General features: G+C 35.6%; 4 protein-coding genes across 4 annotated transcripts; 3 read left to right on the plus strand and 1 right to left on the minus strand.

Moving 5' to 3' along the window:
- Positions 1-254: 254 nt before the first annotated feature.
- Positions 255-6339, plus strand: LOC105398459 (complex I intermediate-associated protein 30, mitochondrial). Its single transcript, XM_038107243.2, has 6 exons — positions 255-725; positions 4034-4133; positions 4473-4590; positions 4933-5118; positions 5713-5857; positions 6148-6339. The coding sequence occupies exons 1-6, from the start codon at positions 422-424 to the stop codon at positions 6225-6227; spliced, it is 933 nt and encodes a 310-aa protein (XP_037963171.2). The 5' UTR covers positions 255-421; the 3' UTR covers positions 6228-6339.
- LOC125490571 lies at positions 1494-3693 on the plus strand. The gene has a single exon (XM_048630233.1). It carries the CDS (start codon positions 1682-1684, stop codon positions 3206-3208), a length of 1527 nt encoding a protein of 508 aa, XP_048486190.1. The 5' UTR covers positions 1494-1681; the 3' UTR covers positions 3209-3693.
- A 1041-nt stretch (positions 6340-7380) lies between the features above and the next one.
- LOC105395188 (transforming acidic coiled-coil-containing protein 3) lies at positions 7381-9099 on the plus strand. Its single transcript, XM_011567127.3, has 2 exons — positions 7381-7563; positions 7768-9099. Exon 2 carries the CDS (start codon positions 7839-7841, stop codon positions 8796-8798), a length of 960 nt encoding a protein of 319 aa, XP_011565429.1. The 5' UTR covers positions 7381-7563; positions 7768-7838; the 3' UTR covers positions 8799-9099.
- Positions 9100-11657: 2558 nt separating this feature from the next.
- LOC105398455 (probable cardiolipin synthase (CMP-forming)) lies at positions 11658-14051 on the minus strand. Its single transcript, XM_011570565.3, has 6 exons — positions 13894-14051; positions 13010-13465; positions 12686-12823; positions 12329-12544; positions 12149-12244; positions 11658-11974 (listed from the first exon to the last, which is right to left on the minus strand). The coding sequence occupies exons 2-6, from the start codon at positions 13415-13417 to the stop codon at positions 11822-11824; spliced, it is 1011 nt and encodes a 336-aa protein (XP_011568867.3). The 5' UTR covers positions 13418-13465; positions 13894-14051; the 3' UTR covers positions 11658-11821.
- Between the last annotated feature and the right edge of the window lie 897 nt (positions 14052-14948).

Genomic DNA, 14948 nt, shown 5'->3' on the forward strand with positions numbered 1-14948 from the left:
TAAAATAACCTTCACTTCACTTCTCAGTCGTCGAATAATAAACCATAGAGTATATTATTAATAAACTTTACTTTAGTGCTTTGCTTGTCTCTTGTCTGTCTGACAGCAGGAAATTTGTAAAAATCTCAGAATAATAACGATTTCTTTCTACGCGCATTTCAATAATATGGTGCTACATGAACATGGTTTGTTCGTTTAGCACGAGTTTTGTTTGTGAATCGATTAATAATCACACGATTCACAGCTGATTTTGACGTTTTGTATCTGTAGTAATTTTAATGCAGAAGATATTGAGGTTATTTATGTTTTGGTTTTGATTTCATGAAAATAATTCAGAAAACAATCAGTAAAGTGTGAATATAACATACTATTATTGAATAAACTGTAGCCTGTACCACTCCATGTGTTATTAAGTGTGAATATGGCTTTACTTCAATCTAATTTAGTTATAAACATACTCAACCATAGTATCCGTAAATATTCAGTTTTATGTTCAGTATATTCTAGCAGAACTCTTTTAAACCGTTCTAAACAATGCCAATTTATACCTGACCGATGCTTATTTTGGGAAAAGGAAAGAAAAGGAGGTTACAATACCACGATAAAAACACCAATATTAGACCAAATAAAAAATGGGTTTAAAGAATTAAAATCTGAAACTATTCTATTTACTAAGGAAGTTAAAGAACTTGTGGAAATGGATCCGTTACTTGTTGCTAGACCTGGTGAGTAATTTACTTTTACTTTAATTTACTTGTATAAGTACTTCTTCTTCTTACTTTTAGGGTTAAAAACTGTACTTATTTCTTTATGTGTACTTATGTGCACACAATGTACATACTTACAATGCATAACATTTCATTTAACTTTGACCTAATCATCTCTCATTGATGACTACCATGTTCTAAACAATTTCTCAAGTGAAGCCCACAGGGAAACAGGCAAGCATAGTGTGGGACACCCTCTGGCCCTCTGGACCGACCACCTTGAGGAAGGCCAAGGACAGTATATTGCGGTGCTCCTTGCGAGAGCCCTGTATCCAGCAGTGGACAATTATGAGCTGATGATGATAATCCCTCATCAAGTCATAGCCTACTTATAATCTAAGTTCTAGCTTATACAAAGACTGAATATTGCACGTATTTCTTCATCAATGAACTAAAAAATTAACATGATAGAAGGTGGCTCTTGTAATTAGTTGTAAGCTCCTCAACCTCTTGCTCTCTAAAATACTCTAAATCCCTCACTATCACTGTTAATTTATCCTAAGTTTTATTTTTCATTAAGTGTTTTTGGTCCCGCTAACAATTTATTGTTGTATGATTGCCACTATTTTTTGTATAAAACTCTTTATATTTAAATAAAAGCTTAATCGCAGATAACTGAAAACAGCCTTTATAATATTACATCTTACATTTAGGTATTCGAAAGAATCGATCTCATAATCGATTTTATTTCATACTTTATGGTACGACAGCTGAGGCTACTGTCATTGTCATCTCATCTGTCATGGTGTGGTGTCATGTCATTTTCAAATATTTTGTTCGTTACCGGAAAGTTTCTTGACTCTGCATGGTTTTTTATTTATTTCACCGAGAAATTAAAAATAGCTTCAGTGAAAGATTACATCCGTGTTTGTTGCACCGCTGAACATTGACACTTAAAATTGAAACTGCAACGAATGTTTTTAAACATCGTTGCCGGTGGAAGCCCTTCGCCTGGAACATCACAACAGAGTGCAATAAAAAGTATTTACCAGTCGATACACAACATTTGGGGTGCTCCTGGTAGCAGTGTGGCGAGTAGCATCAGCAGTATGGAGTCGCAGTTGGTGGAGGAGACGTTCGTGACGCCGGTGTCGTCGACGGGCGACCTGCTGGCGCTGTCTCCCGGCGCCGGCGCGGACCTGCTCACCGGCGAGCCCGAGCTGTGTGACGTCACCATGCACGACGCCGCCGCCGACGACATGTTTATCGACGCCACCAGCCTCGACTACCTCGTGCGCTGCGCCGAGTCCAACCGCAACCTCACCATGATCGACCGCGGCAAGGAAAGCCTCTACGTTAAGTTTGACCCATTGTACTCGAGACAGAAACAGGCCTCTCAGCATCTGCAATCTCTGTCAATGTCACACGCCAATGAGTGTGATGTTGGATATGAAACTGGAAGTGCAGCATCAGTGTACACTGACAACATGATTGGCACACCGAAGCGGTCCATGTCTACTGATTCCATGATGTTTAGCTTTTCTAAGGACAATAAGCCAACACAAAGGGTACGTCCAGCTATCAAGAAAGAGGTTCCTGAAGGTGGAGTCAACATCACACACTCAACACCAGCACTAGTCAGAAGTGTGTCAGCTATCCTGACTCCGTCTCGAGTAGCAATAGACAGACTTATCAGTATCACAGGAAACACTCCTCCTATAAACATGCAGCACGCACACAGCGAGCAGTTCAACACGCACCAGCTGGACCACCTGCAGTCCTTGAGGAACATCCTGCAGAAGCAGGACCAGGAGGTGATGCAGCTCCGACAGGAGAACAGAGAGCTCCGGACCTCCCTGCAGGACACTGAACACAAACTGCACAGGACAGAAGAAGACATGCAAGATAAAATAAAAAAGATGACTGAAGAGAAAGAAAAGTTGCTGGAGAGAGAGATACGGTTAGAACAACAAATTAATGAAAAGAATGTCTGCAACAAACAAATGAGTATTGTGATGGAAGAGTATGAGAAAACTATATCATCATTAATAGGAGAGCAACAGAAAGAGAACTTGCAGGCAAAAGAAGCTCAGGAACAGCTTCAGGCAGAGAGAGATGATGCACTGAGACATCTTACCAACATGGAGGCATCCTTCAATGATCTCTTGTCAAAGTATGAGAAATGCAAGAGTGTCATACTTGAAACTAAAGATAGAGAGACGAGCCTGTTGAGAAAAATTACAGAGTATGAGGAAGGCATGAAGAAATATGATGACTTGTACTCAAAACTGAAAGAGGTGACTTCAGAAAGCTTGGCTAAAGCCAATGAGACACTGGACAACATTAAGAAAACACATTGCTATGAAATGGCTAAACTCAATGCAACTATCAAAAAGAATGAATTAAATATGTCTTCATTACAAGAATCCCTGCAACAGAAGACAAGGGAGAATGCCGAGTTAACGAAAATATGTGATCAGCTGATTGCATCTGTCCGTTGAAACATATCTTATACTTGTTTAATTAATCTACTACATTTTAATAATATTATGGTACTGGTGCTTTCTAGTATTTTCAACTGAATATGTGTAAATTTGTAGCAAACTTTTGTGATATTATCTTCTTTATTGTTTCTTCGAATCTCAGTATTTCTACATGACATATTTATTGGTTTTTTTAGGAGTTTTAGTATGACTTCAATATTGTTCTGTTTTACAACTCATTGCTTACTATACTAATATTATGTAACAAGGTATTAGGTTGGGGAAATTATGTAAGTTAAAATAAGGTTTTATGTTTATGCATCCAACTGGACTGCTAAAGACAAATTAAAATTAGGTAGGTCAAATAACATATTTGGAAAATGTTGTTCATAATTCTATGTTGTTGTTGTGTTGTTAGAAAGAAAAATTGTGAGTCCTCGTCTTAATGTATGTATGCTTCTAAGTTACGACTGAATTTTAAAAATAAATAATATAGACATTAACTTATGCATTTCATTTAACATTTGTTAACGAATTATCTAATTAAATAAGCAAACAGTGGAAAGTAAATGGATACAAAACATTTGCCAATAATAAAAACATAAGTACCCTTTTATATCATTAACTAACTGCTATATTACAAATCATGTAAATAATCAAATCATCTATTTGGACAGCAGTAAATACAATCTAATCTTCTATCTCTATCTATACAATAGATAGGACTATTAAAATAACAACAAGCCTACAACATTACATAGGGTAGGTGAAACGGTATAAAGTAATACAGCATATTGGTAGTATCTTCCTTGTTTAGCTAACCAATAAACCATCACATTCCAGGTGAGACCGACCTGGTGTGGTGTTTCAACGACGCGAGCGTCTTGGACAAGTTCGTGGCGACCAGCGACAGCGACCACAACGAGGGGTTCAGCTCATGCAAGTACGCACCGTCCAATATCTTCATGGCCACTGGCTGGTTCCATACTGATAGTATGTACATAACCCAATAGTACCTATTTCATTAGCCCGTAATCATCGACTGCCGGATACAGGCTTCTACCAAGGAGCGCCACAACATTCAGCCTCCAGTTATTAAACTATACTGTTTTAAATGAGTTAGGTATTCACTTTTATCGTCCACAGAACCTTACGTAGGTACCTACCTACTTCCAGTCATTGTTCCACTACCTATCTCCTACTTGCCCCAAACCCCATTATACACCATTAAAGCATACATGACCTTGTTTTATGCACAATAAAGTTGACATTCTCATTGCAGGCTGGAGCCGAGCCCGGCGGGGCGCGCGCTGTTCCACGGCCACCTAGACCTGAGAGTGCCAAAGGACGGACGCATCAAGAAGGCCGGCTATTGCGCTATTCGCTCCAAGCGGGTTCGGGTAAGTTTCGGTTTAAAGTAGTAGTCATATAATTTTGAACGCTATCCCATTGAGTTAAGGGTGAAATCTAATGAGAAGTCTTTATGTAAATCTATGGTGTTATAATAAATAGGTGTCCTAATATCCAACTTAGATTATGCGAAATAACTTTTTACTAAAAGAGATTTATGCCATACGATTTTCGGCGAAACGAGACTTTGACCAAACGTTACTATGCAATACGAGATTAGGCAAATAAATCTTAGGCCAAAAAAAGTAGAACCACACACATTACATAGAGTAGGTAAAACGGTAAAACTCCCACATCGTTCCCTAACAATTTCCCGCCTTAACCCTCCACAGAAATCCTTCAAGCGCGAGTCGACCTTCGACTGGAACCTGTACAACACGCTGGTGCTGAAGGTGCGCGGCGACGGGCGCTCCTACCTGCTGAACCTGTCCACGGAGGGCTACTACGACATCACGTGGAACGACATCTACCACTATGTGCTGTTCACACGCGGCGGGCCCTACTGGCAGGTCGCTAAGGTACAGTTCTAATTAAGGAACTATAACCCATTCCACGGGGATTCGGGGAAAGACATCTGACAGAACCCTTATTATATTTGAATACTTTTTTTTGTATCAGTTATCTTTCCCCGTGGAATGTGAGTGAGTGGGATTTTTTCAGTAGTGCAGCGCTTGTACCGCTAGATGGCGACACTCACAAATATTATTATTATTATTAAATCCTTTATTGCAATAATAATAATTTGTACATAGGCGAACTTAATGCTAAAAGCGTTATCTTACAAATTTAATTACCCGTTTATTTTTCATGTAAAGGAATAAGTAATTCGATGATCAGTCAATAAATATTCGGGTGAATCTAGCTTGCGCTGCCGCTGCTGCGCCGTCCATTACTTTACCTAGTTTACCTCGTTGTATAACACCTCTCGTTTGATAGTTTTTTTGGAAAATTAGAGTTATAATAGGTACTTATAACCATCTTGTCCAGGGTAGAGTTTCACAATGAAAATGGAATTGACTGCAACTATCCACACACACAGATGCGAACGCCACACCTTTATCAAACTCAATACTTACACCCATATAATATATTTTGTATGCATATTGTTTCAGATACCATTTTCTAAGTTCATCTTAGGCTCGAAGGGTCGAGTGCAGGACAAACAGACGAGGATACGGCTGGACAAAGTTACACACTTCGGAATCTCGTGCGGGGATAAAATCCCTGGGCCTTTCAATTTGGAAATAGAATATGTTGGTAAGGATGTCTTTTGATAACATCAGCCGCATAGTGTAGTGTACTATTAATTGTTCACATTGCTGCCAACCATTTTGCCAGGTTCAATTATTTTTTATGAACCTAAACATCTTAAAAACTGGTCTCCATTCGGAAAATGGCTTTTGTCTTTGAGCAAGTACTCTATGTTAAAAAATACAGAAAATTAAACATGTTCACTAGAACGCGTCTAAGGGTTGGCACCATTCTTTTCAAACTGGCTAATCTACTAACTATGGTGACAAACCTAACATAATATTTGAATTTTTCAGGTTTAGAGTTGGACCCCAGCCATGATGAAGAATTCGCCTACGAGATGTACAAAACTGACAAGTACATTGTGGGTGTTTAGTGAAAAAACACAGTTATATGCATTGTAAATTATTAAAAACACAGAAAGTGTTTGCCATATCTACTTTTTAAAGTACTTATCTATTAGAAAAATATATATTATATAAAAACAAGACTAGTTTATGTATGATGTATATGGCATTGAAGCCTTATTTGCTTATGTACAGTCCATTCAGGTCATGAAAATAAAGAGGTAAATTTTCCAAAGTCTTTACAGAAATAAAATAATTATTGATAATCTATAGGATACCATTATAATACCCAGTAGGTGTTGCAAAAAGGGTATACGAAGCCGAAACCTACGTGTGCAGTTATATTTATATTGTTTATATCTAAGCCCGGAAATGAAAAAGGAATATCAAAATTCGCGAAAAAAATATATGATTTCATTTCCGGGCTTAGTTAAAACATGCTGCACATTACACAAGTAGGTTTCGGCATATTTACAAGAACCAAAACAATCTAAAAATAATGGAAACGGAAATCAAGGTAGGTACGGTCAGGTGCAGAGAAACCTGACCCGCCTCTCATACTAACAATGCTTCTGAGGTCAGGTTTATCTGCCCCTTACTGAACATACAGAAACAATAAGAAAAATATTTCTTATTGTTATTATTTTGAATACAAAATAATAATAATACAGATACAGTACAACTATAAAGTCCTGAAAACGGAAGTGGAATATAAGTAATTGTTTAAGACCGTATTTAATCGATCCATTATATTTATTTAAGGACAAATCCGTTAAAAAGCCATTATCAATCGGTATTTTATTTTTAAAATTTATGTAAATGTAAATTAATAACTGAAAATTATAAAAAGTCTTAGCAAAATCGCACTCATTATTGTCAGGACTTTTTAGTTGCACTGTATATTATATTATTATTGTACTCTGGATATCTGAAATAGCTCAGAATAAGGTCGATAGCCATATGGTGGGATCGCAGAGGTGGGATCGAGAAGTTAGAAGATGGGTTTCGTTGAAACGGTTAACTCTTACGAGTGTGACAAACTCTTTATTCTTCCTTTTTATTTGATTTTTCATTTATTTATTAAAAAATCGGATGAAGAATTCTTTATTCCTCCCGTACAGAAACTCTTGCTTGTCTTTATATTTTGTCTATGGGTATAAAAAAGTTGAAATGTCAAATGAACTTTAGTCTATGTCTATATAATGGGCGATTGAACTGATGTCATCATTTTCGTTTATTTAATTAAAACAATTGAAACTCGAGAAATTAAACTTGCTTACACTTACAAGGTGTTTTGAATTCAGTGTTGTATATAAAGTATTCAATGATTTGATTGTTATATCCCTCTGTGCTCAAGAACCTTCAGTATGTATTTTTTACGCAATGCTCCTTTTTTGTCTTGAATTACTCACTCTGCGTGGGATGTTGACCTTAACTTTAATAACTTACATGAAAAAACATTCATTAATACATTTTTCATATAACATGTAAAAGAAAATCTGTATGAATCGTTTTTAAAACACAAAGACATTCCTGCTGTACTTTATTATTGTTTTCTTTTATCTGCAGGTGAGGCCATGTTTACAATCAATTAACTAGGAAGTATAGCTTTCCCTAACCAGAAGAAAATTTGCAGTACCATGTCAGGTACAGAGCAGAACTTGTTGAACTCTTTGCAACAATTGTCTGTTCAACCAACACACAGTGGGCACACGGAGAAACCTACCCAGGTGGTGACCCCAGCTGTGAAGCAATCTACAGCAAAAGTCGCTCCTGTGAAGGCCACCACAGTATCTCCTGCTATTGCTACCATTGACCGCCTGTTGACTCTTGGTGGTAACCTCCCACCACCTCCGCCTGTCATCACAAGGACCTCAGAAATGGATCCCCACACTGTGGAACAGCTGCGTGCAGTCAAGGAGCTACTCACAACGCAAGAAGAAGAAGCTCAAAGCCTCAGAGAGATTAACCATGACTTACGAGAAAGACTAGAAGAGTGTGAAAATAAAATAAAGAAGTTGGCTGAGCAAAATGAGGAATATGCTGAAAAAGAGAAATCCTTATCCCAGCGTGTTGCAGAAAAGGTGAGGAACAACAAACAAATGAGTGTGGTTATGGAGGAATATGAAAGAACAATTTCATCATTGATTGGAGAAAGAGAAGCAGAGTCTAAAAGATGGGCCGAAGAGAGATCCACACTTGTGAGAGAGAGAGATGAGGCTGCAGCCCACCTCGGGTCTATGGAGCATGCATTCAATGATGTGCACACCAAATATGAGAGATGCAAGGCCATAATCCAAGGATATAAGAGTAATGAGGAGACTCTGAAAAGGACTGTAGAGGAGAACAATGATGCAATTCAGAAACTTGAGGCAAGATATGAAACACTGAGGCAGCATGCCATGCAACAACTTAATAAGGCTAATACAGAGTTGGATGCTGTTAAAAAAACTCATCATACAGAAATACTTAAACTGAATGCTATGTTGAAGAAGAGTGAGGTCCATGCGTCCTCCTTGCAGGAGTCTTTGGCACAGAAGATCAAAGATAATGAGGAACTTACAGCCATCTGCGATGAGCTTATCAACAAGGTTGGTTAAACCAAACAGTAGATTTCTACAGTCTACACTATCAGCCTAAATACTGTGTAATTTATATTGTAAGTGCAGTCCATGATTATTAAGTAATTATTATGCTGAAAATCAAGAACTCTACAGCCAAATGTTCAATTGTACATTGTATTTTGTACACAGTGAATTTGAATATTGTATTAATATCATATTTGGTAAACAATTTGATTTAGAAAAATGAAAAAATGCCTTTATGTTGTATTTATAATAATCTGATTTTACTGTACTCATTCATCAGTATGTATGTAATGTTACCATTTGTCCTGCAATAACTATTAGTCCAGTCAATGAATGACTCAAAATTAGGTGTAGAGTGCGTGAGCAGGTAACTAAGCGATTCCTTCAGAAACTTGTTCAGGGGGCTTAGGTTGTTAACATACCAAAAGTCCTGACTCCTAGGTGATGAGCGGGGGGAAGGAGGGGGGGATAAAGGTACGAATTTTTGGTTTTTATCTTATATCTCGAAAACGGTGCATCGGAGAGAAATATTTTCAACTAATGAAATGGAGCTCTTAAAATTATCTAAAACTTTTATATCATATGTTTTTTTCAAATTCCTAACCGTTTTCGAGCTATTACCCTCGGAAAAAGTTGAAATTTACAAGAAAAATTGATTCATGTCAAAACATTCATAAACATTGCATCATATTGTCTAAACCTATTCATAAACGAATAAAATGAAAAGGAAAGAAGTTGTAGATTTTTTAATTTCCTTTTAGAATATATATAGATATGCTGGTTAATGTCCAACCCACCTAAAGTTACAGCTATTTTACTTACACTTAAGCTTACTAACTCGGTGAGTTATGTCAGTGAATTTAGCAAAATTCAAGTCTAAAATAGCTGTAACTTTAGGCGGGTTGGACATTGACCAGCATATCTATATATATTCTAAAAGGAAATTTAAAAATCTACAACTTCTTTCCTCTTCATTTTATTCGTTTATGAATAGGTTTAGACAATATGATGCAATGTTTATGAATGTTTTGACATGAATCAATTTTTCTTGTAAATTGCAACTTTTTCCGAGGGTAATAGCTCGAAAACGGTTAGGAATTTGAAAAAAACATATGATATAAAAGTTTTAAATAATTTTAAGAGCTCCATTTCATTAGTTGAAAATATTTCTCTCCGATGCACCGTTTTCGAGATATAAGATAAAAACCAAAAATTCGTACCTTTATCCCCCCCTCCTTCCCCCCGCTCATCACCTAGGAGTCAGGACTTTTGGTATGTTAACAACCTAAGCCCCCTGAACAAGTTTCTGAAGGAATCGCTTAGTTACCTGCTCACGCACTCTACACCTCATTCCTTGACTGGACTACTATGTATTTATGTGTTTGTAAGATTACTTTGTAAATATGTGTATTTAGTGTCAGTTTTATTTTTATATGTTTTTTATAATTTAGCCTATAAGTTTTTATACTTGTGTGACATGTATTATGTAATGTCATAATTTAATTCCGTGTAAAGGTGTAAAGTCAAGGAGTTGCCTCAGTTAATTGAAATTCACTTATTTTCCAATTGGTGCTTAGTTACTGACACATGGTAGATTCTGTAAACCGGTTATTTGAGCTCATTCCTTATCATCGAATATTATGTTTGTTACAATGACAAGGGGCCATTAAAATAACCCTTCAGATGTTTTTTAAATAAGTTATTACATATTTCACACTTTGATAAAATACATTAATACATAATTTATTATCCTAACTAATATTATAAATGCGAAAGTAACTGTGTCTGTCTGTCTGTCTGTCTGTCTGTCTGTTACTCTTTCACGCCAAAACTACTGAACGGATTTGAATGAAATTTGGTATACATACGGTCTAGACCCTGGGAAAGAACATAGGCTATTTTTTATCCCGGAATTCCCACGGGAAAACTTTTTAAGGCGAAGCGAAGCGCGCGGGGACAGCTAGTATTATATAAAACAAATTAAAACAATTAAGCATTTATCTTCCATTGTGAAGAAAGTGAATGTTTAGTTTAGACTAAATTGATTGTTGGCCCCTTACTAGTGTAGTATCTTATAATTTGTATTTATGAAAAATCTATTATTTCTTAAGTAGATATAATTAATAAGTGTTATTAAATATATGGTTAATTTTCATATTTGCTAGATGCCATATTTGAAACGAGAATTTTGAAGATGTTGAAGTTCAACAAAACACAGAATGTTATTGTTAGATGAGAGAACATCCGCGTGTAATGTATGTAATGTTGAATTATCTGTAAACCAAAAGCATTTTTCAAGCTTTATCTTTTAATGCTATATAATGTTGAAAATTTACTTAAAAGTATAACCGATTTATAATTTTAAGAATATCTACTGCTGTAATAAACTAATAACAGACTCAGTGGAATGTACTGCACTAACACTTATCGCTTAACTTACCAAATATTAGTTAAGATCGAATGCATAAACTTGCAGTTTCATAAACGTTACATGTGCCTTTACCACACTTGCATTCATATGTATCCCGCACACGCGAGGAAAAATTGTATTTTGGTTAAATTAACTTTTTGTTACTAACATTGAATCAAAAGTTCAGTATTAAAAATCGAGATTTCAACAACATTCCATAGTCTATTTTTGTAAACATTAAACTGAAATGAATATCAATGTTTTTGTGTGGTCACGAATTGAGAGAATTTTTGCATTCATAAGTTATGGTAATGCAAGCTGAATAGCCATTTCTTTCTTCCGAGTCTAGTGAAGGTCTTTCGAACGACGTATTTTTATAATAATCGCCAATTATTAGTTGTGTATCCGAATAAATACAATTATTTCAAAATTGTGCATAGAATGAAAAATAAAGCATTCAGTATTTGTATAAATCTGTCTATAATTGAAACCCCTTATAAAACAATTCACTGTACAGATAAGAACCAAACAAATCTCATAATTCTGTATTACAAACGTTATATGTATGTACATTTTGGGGGAAGACTCCTTTTAGCAGTATCTGTGTGTCACAGATGTGTTTGTCTCAGGATTTCTTTTTGAGGAATTTGTATGTGTTCTTGGAGATGATATAGCTGGCCGCGGAGGCCACGGTGGAGGCGGCGGTGACCCCGCACAGCGCCGTCATGGCCGGGTGGTCCACGAAGCCAAACACTGGGGACGCCAGGGCTGTGCCAACCTAAACAACACATTCAATTTATCTGTATTAGATTATCTGCTATAACAATTTGGAGGACTGATACTTATTCGTATGGTTATATAAAGGCAACCGGGATATTATGGTAACTAAGCATTTGTACAATTAGAGATTGTTACATATTTGAGAATTTAAGTTGTGATACATATAACTTACCAATACAAGTTGTATAAAGGTGTTCACTTTGCTAATGAGGGTTGGCTCTAGTTGAGCAGTGGCATGAGTCACATCAAAGTACCTGCTGAGTGTCCTCTGAAATAATAATAAAAACATAATTATATTATTTTACGAAACCTTATGTAAGGAAATAATTGTTTTGATATCTTAACAACTTACAGGTGGTGGTAAACTCATGTATCTGATCACAAATCCGGCTATGACCAGTGCCACATCCCTGGCAACTATGAGCATTGTGAGTGGAAGGGGGATGAGGTTCTGCCAAGTTAGTGATATGAAAAGAGTTGCAATCAGCACCTTGTCAGCCATGGGATCGAGGAAAGAACCCATCTTGGTGGACTGTCCCTTCCAAGTTCTTGCTATCCAACCATCTAACTGTAAAATGTGCAAAACATATTAAAAATTTATCATATTCTGACTCAAAAAATATTTACTTATTTTATTTATGATTAGTACAGTATACTTTTATAGCTATTGTGATCTAGTATATCAATAAAATCGAAGGAAATGGTTTACCATATCTGTAACTCCAGCAAAGACAAGAAGTCCTAAAGCCAAGTTATAATTATCTTGTAGTATGACATAGCCCAAGTATGGCGACATCACTATTCTTGTTACACAGAGCACATTTGGGATTGTATAAATATTTTCTTTCTGAAATGTGACAACAAAAATATTAGTTATTTTAATTAGCTTTTAAATTAGTATAGATAGTTTATCTAAAGAAAATAAAATTATAAACATTCTAAACTTAGTGTAACATATAACACATTATTATACAGTGATTTGAGAAAACACAGTGTAAAGATTTTTAAGAAAATAGCTGTAATAAATACAAACCTCAACAACTTCTTCAAAACGTTCTTTAACTTTTGCTTTAGTCTCTAAAATGTCCTTCACAATGTGATCTTTTCTATCCCTTATGATTTGTCCAGTGACTTCCCTCTGATGCTTTATATCTTTTATGATTTTCTCACCTTTCTGCCTTATTCTATGTTCTGTATCTTTCAATTGTTCTTTTCGATGTTCAAATGCATCTTTCAAAACTTCTGTCTTTTTAACAAATTGCTTTTTATGATCATCAGAGTACAGACAGATATTAGATAGCTTAATGGTGTTATGGTAAATAATATTTTTTGAGCTCAGAATTGAGAAATATCTTTTAATGTTTAAGCTATCATGGTTTGCCTTATAGCAATGCAAAGTTGTAAGTTGCTTCAGCAACTTAACTGAGGATATAAGTCTCATTTTCTATTTATGAAACTTTATTACCAAGATGACCAACAACCTGTTACTCTGAAATAAAATAAATTATTTAGACACTAGGTATCCATTATGTCTATTTAAATTGTATGATAAGAAATTTGGCATGCTTTGTCCAATAAATTTCAATTGCCAATATAAATGAAGGCTTGGCTATATCCAACACAGGTAACAGATTCTAATAATTGCTAGGTTACTACTACTGCTAGGTGGCTAAGCCACCACCTGGCCCACCCGCTTATGTTAACTATGACTAGGAAATAGAAAAATCCTATTTCGTTTGTATGAAAGGCAATAAGATATGGAAGCCGGCGAAAAGGGCATCTCATGTATGGTAAGTTGGAAAATACGAGATTATTGTGAGGTTAAGTAAGAAAACTTAATAAAACCGATAAGAAAGAACGAAGACATAGGTTATACTGCTATGCATTTGTACAAAATTATCTTAAATCATAACATACCATTTATACGAGGTACTTAGCGATAAATTTGCACTTAGACAGTTTAATTATGGTTAGATCCATAGCAATATTGATACTCATTTAATTAATTACATTTTTCGGTAAATAAACGAAAATGCTAGACCCAAAAACGACGAAAATCATATGTTTTGTTTGTCAATTTTGACATTGATGAAATCATCGATCGAACTAATCTGTGGCCAACGTAGCCAACCTCAGATCAACTACAAATAGATTCGCAATCGCCGTGTGCACTATTCTCTTTCTCACTCAAACCATAGATGTTGCCGACAAAAAAATAAAACCTAAATATGGGGAAATTTAACTTATCATAATAACAAAAACAAAACTTGAGTATATCGTCGGTTGATAGGAAAAAGACACTAAAGGCTAATTTTTCAATAGCCAGACAAAAGTTTTGCTGGGAAATAATTTTGATGCTCTTGCGTCTCAATGTTTCTCAATGTTTGTATTACCCAGATAACATTTATCTGAATATTGAAAAATCAGCCTTAGTGAGTTTTTCCTGTCAACCGACGATATAAGAAAAAAAACTTTACTCATACTTATTTGATTTCAATATAATTATTTAATATACACAAACTGAGTGGATTGTATAATTCATTGTCTTCGTCCAATCGAAACAATCCTCTTCAAAATGTGCCGAACACAATTTTTGTATGTTTCCTTGGTTCCCAATTTGTGCGACCGGTAATGTCTATCCATTTTCTTGATATTTTTTTTCTGTCGGAAACCTATGAAAGAGATAAATGGATGAGCATGAGCATTATAATCGTGGGCCAAATATGTGATGGGGTTTTTTTTAAAGGAAACACGTATTTCGTATCAATACAATAAACTTTATATTATACAGAAGAAATCACACATGGAAGAAAAAAAAAGAAACGAACGTTTCCTCACAATGAGAGGCACCTCATTTGAAAGAGGAGAATGACTTCTACAAAATACAATCTTCACAAAAACCGAATTCGTGCGCCCCATTTGTAAACCCAACCCGAGTCCGTTACAATTTCTAGTATTTTCTTTGCATACTA

This window comes from Plutella xylostella, chromosome 25 (genome assembly GCF_932276165.1).
Source record: "Plutella xylostella chromosome 25, ilPluXylo3.1, whole genome shotgun sequence".
NCBI classification, from domain to species: domain Eukaryota; kingdom Metazoa; phylum Arthropoda; class Insecta; order Lepidoptera; family Plutellidae; genus Plutella; species Plutella xylostella.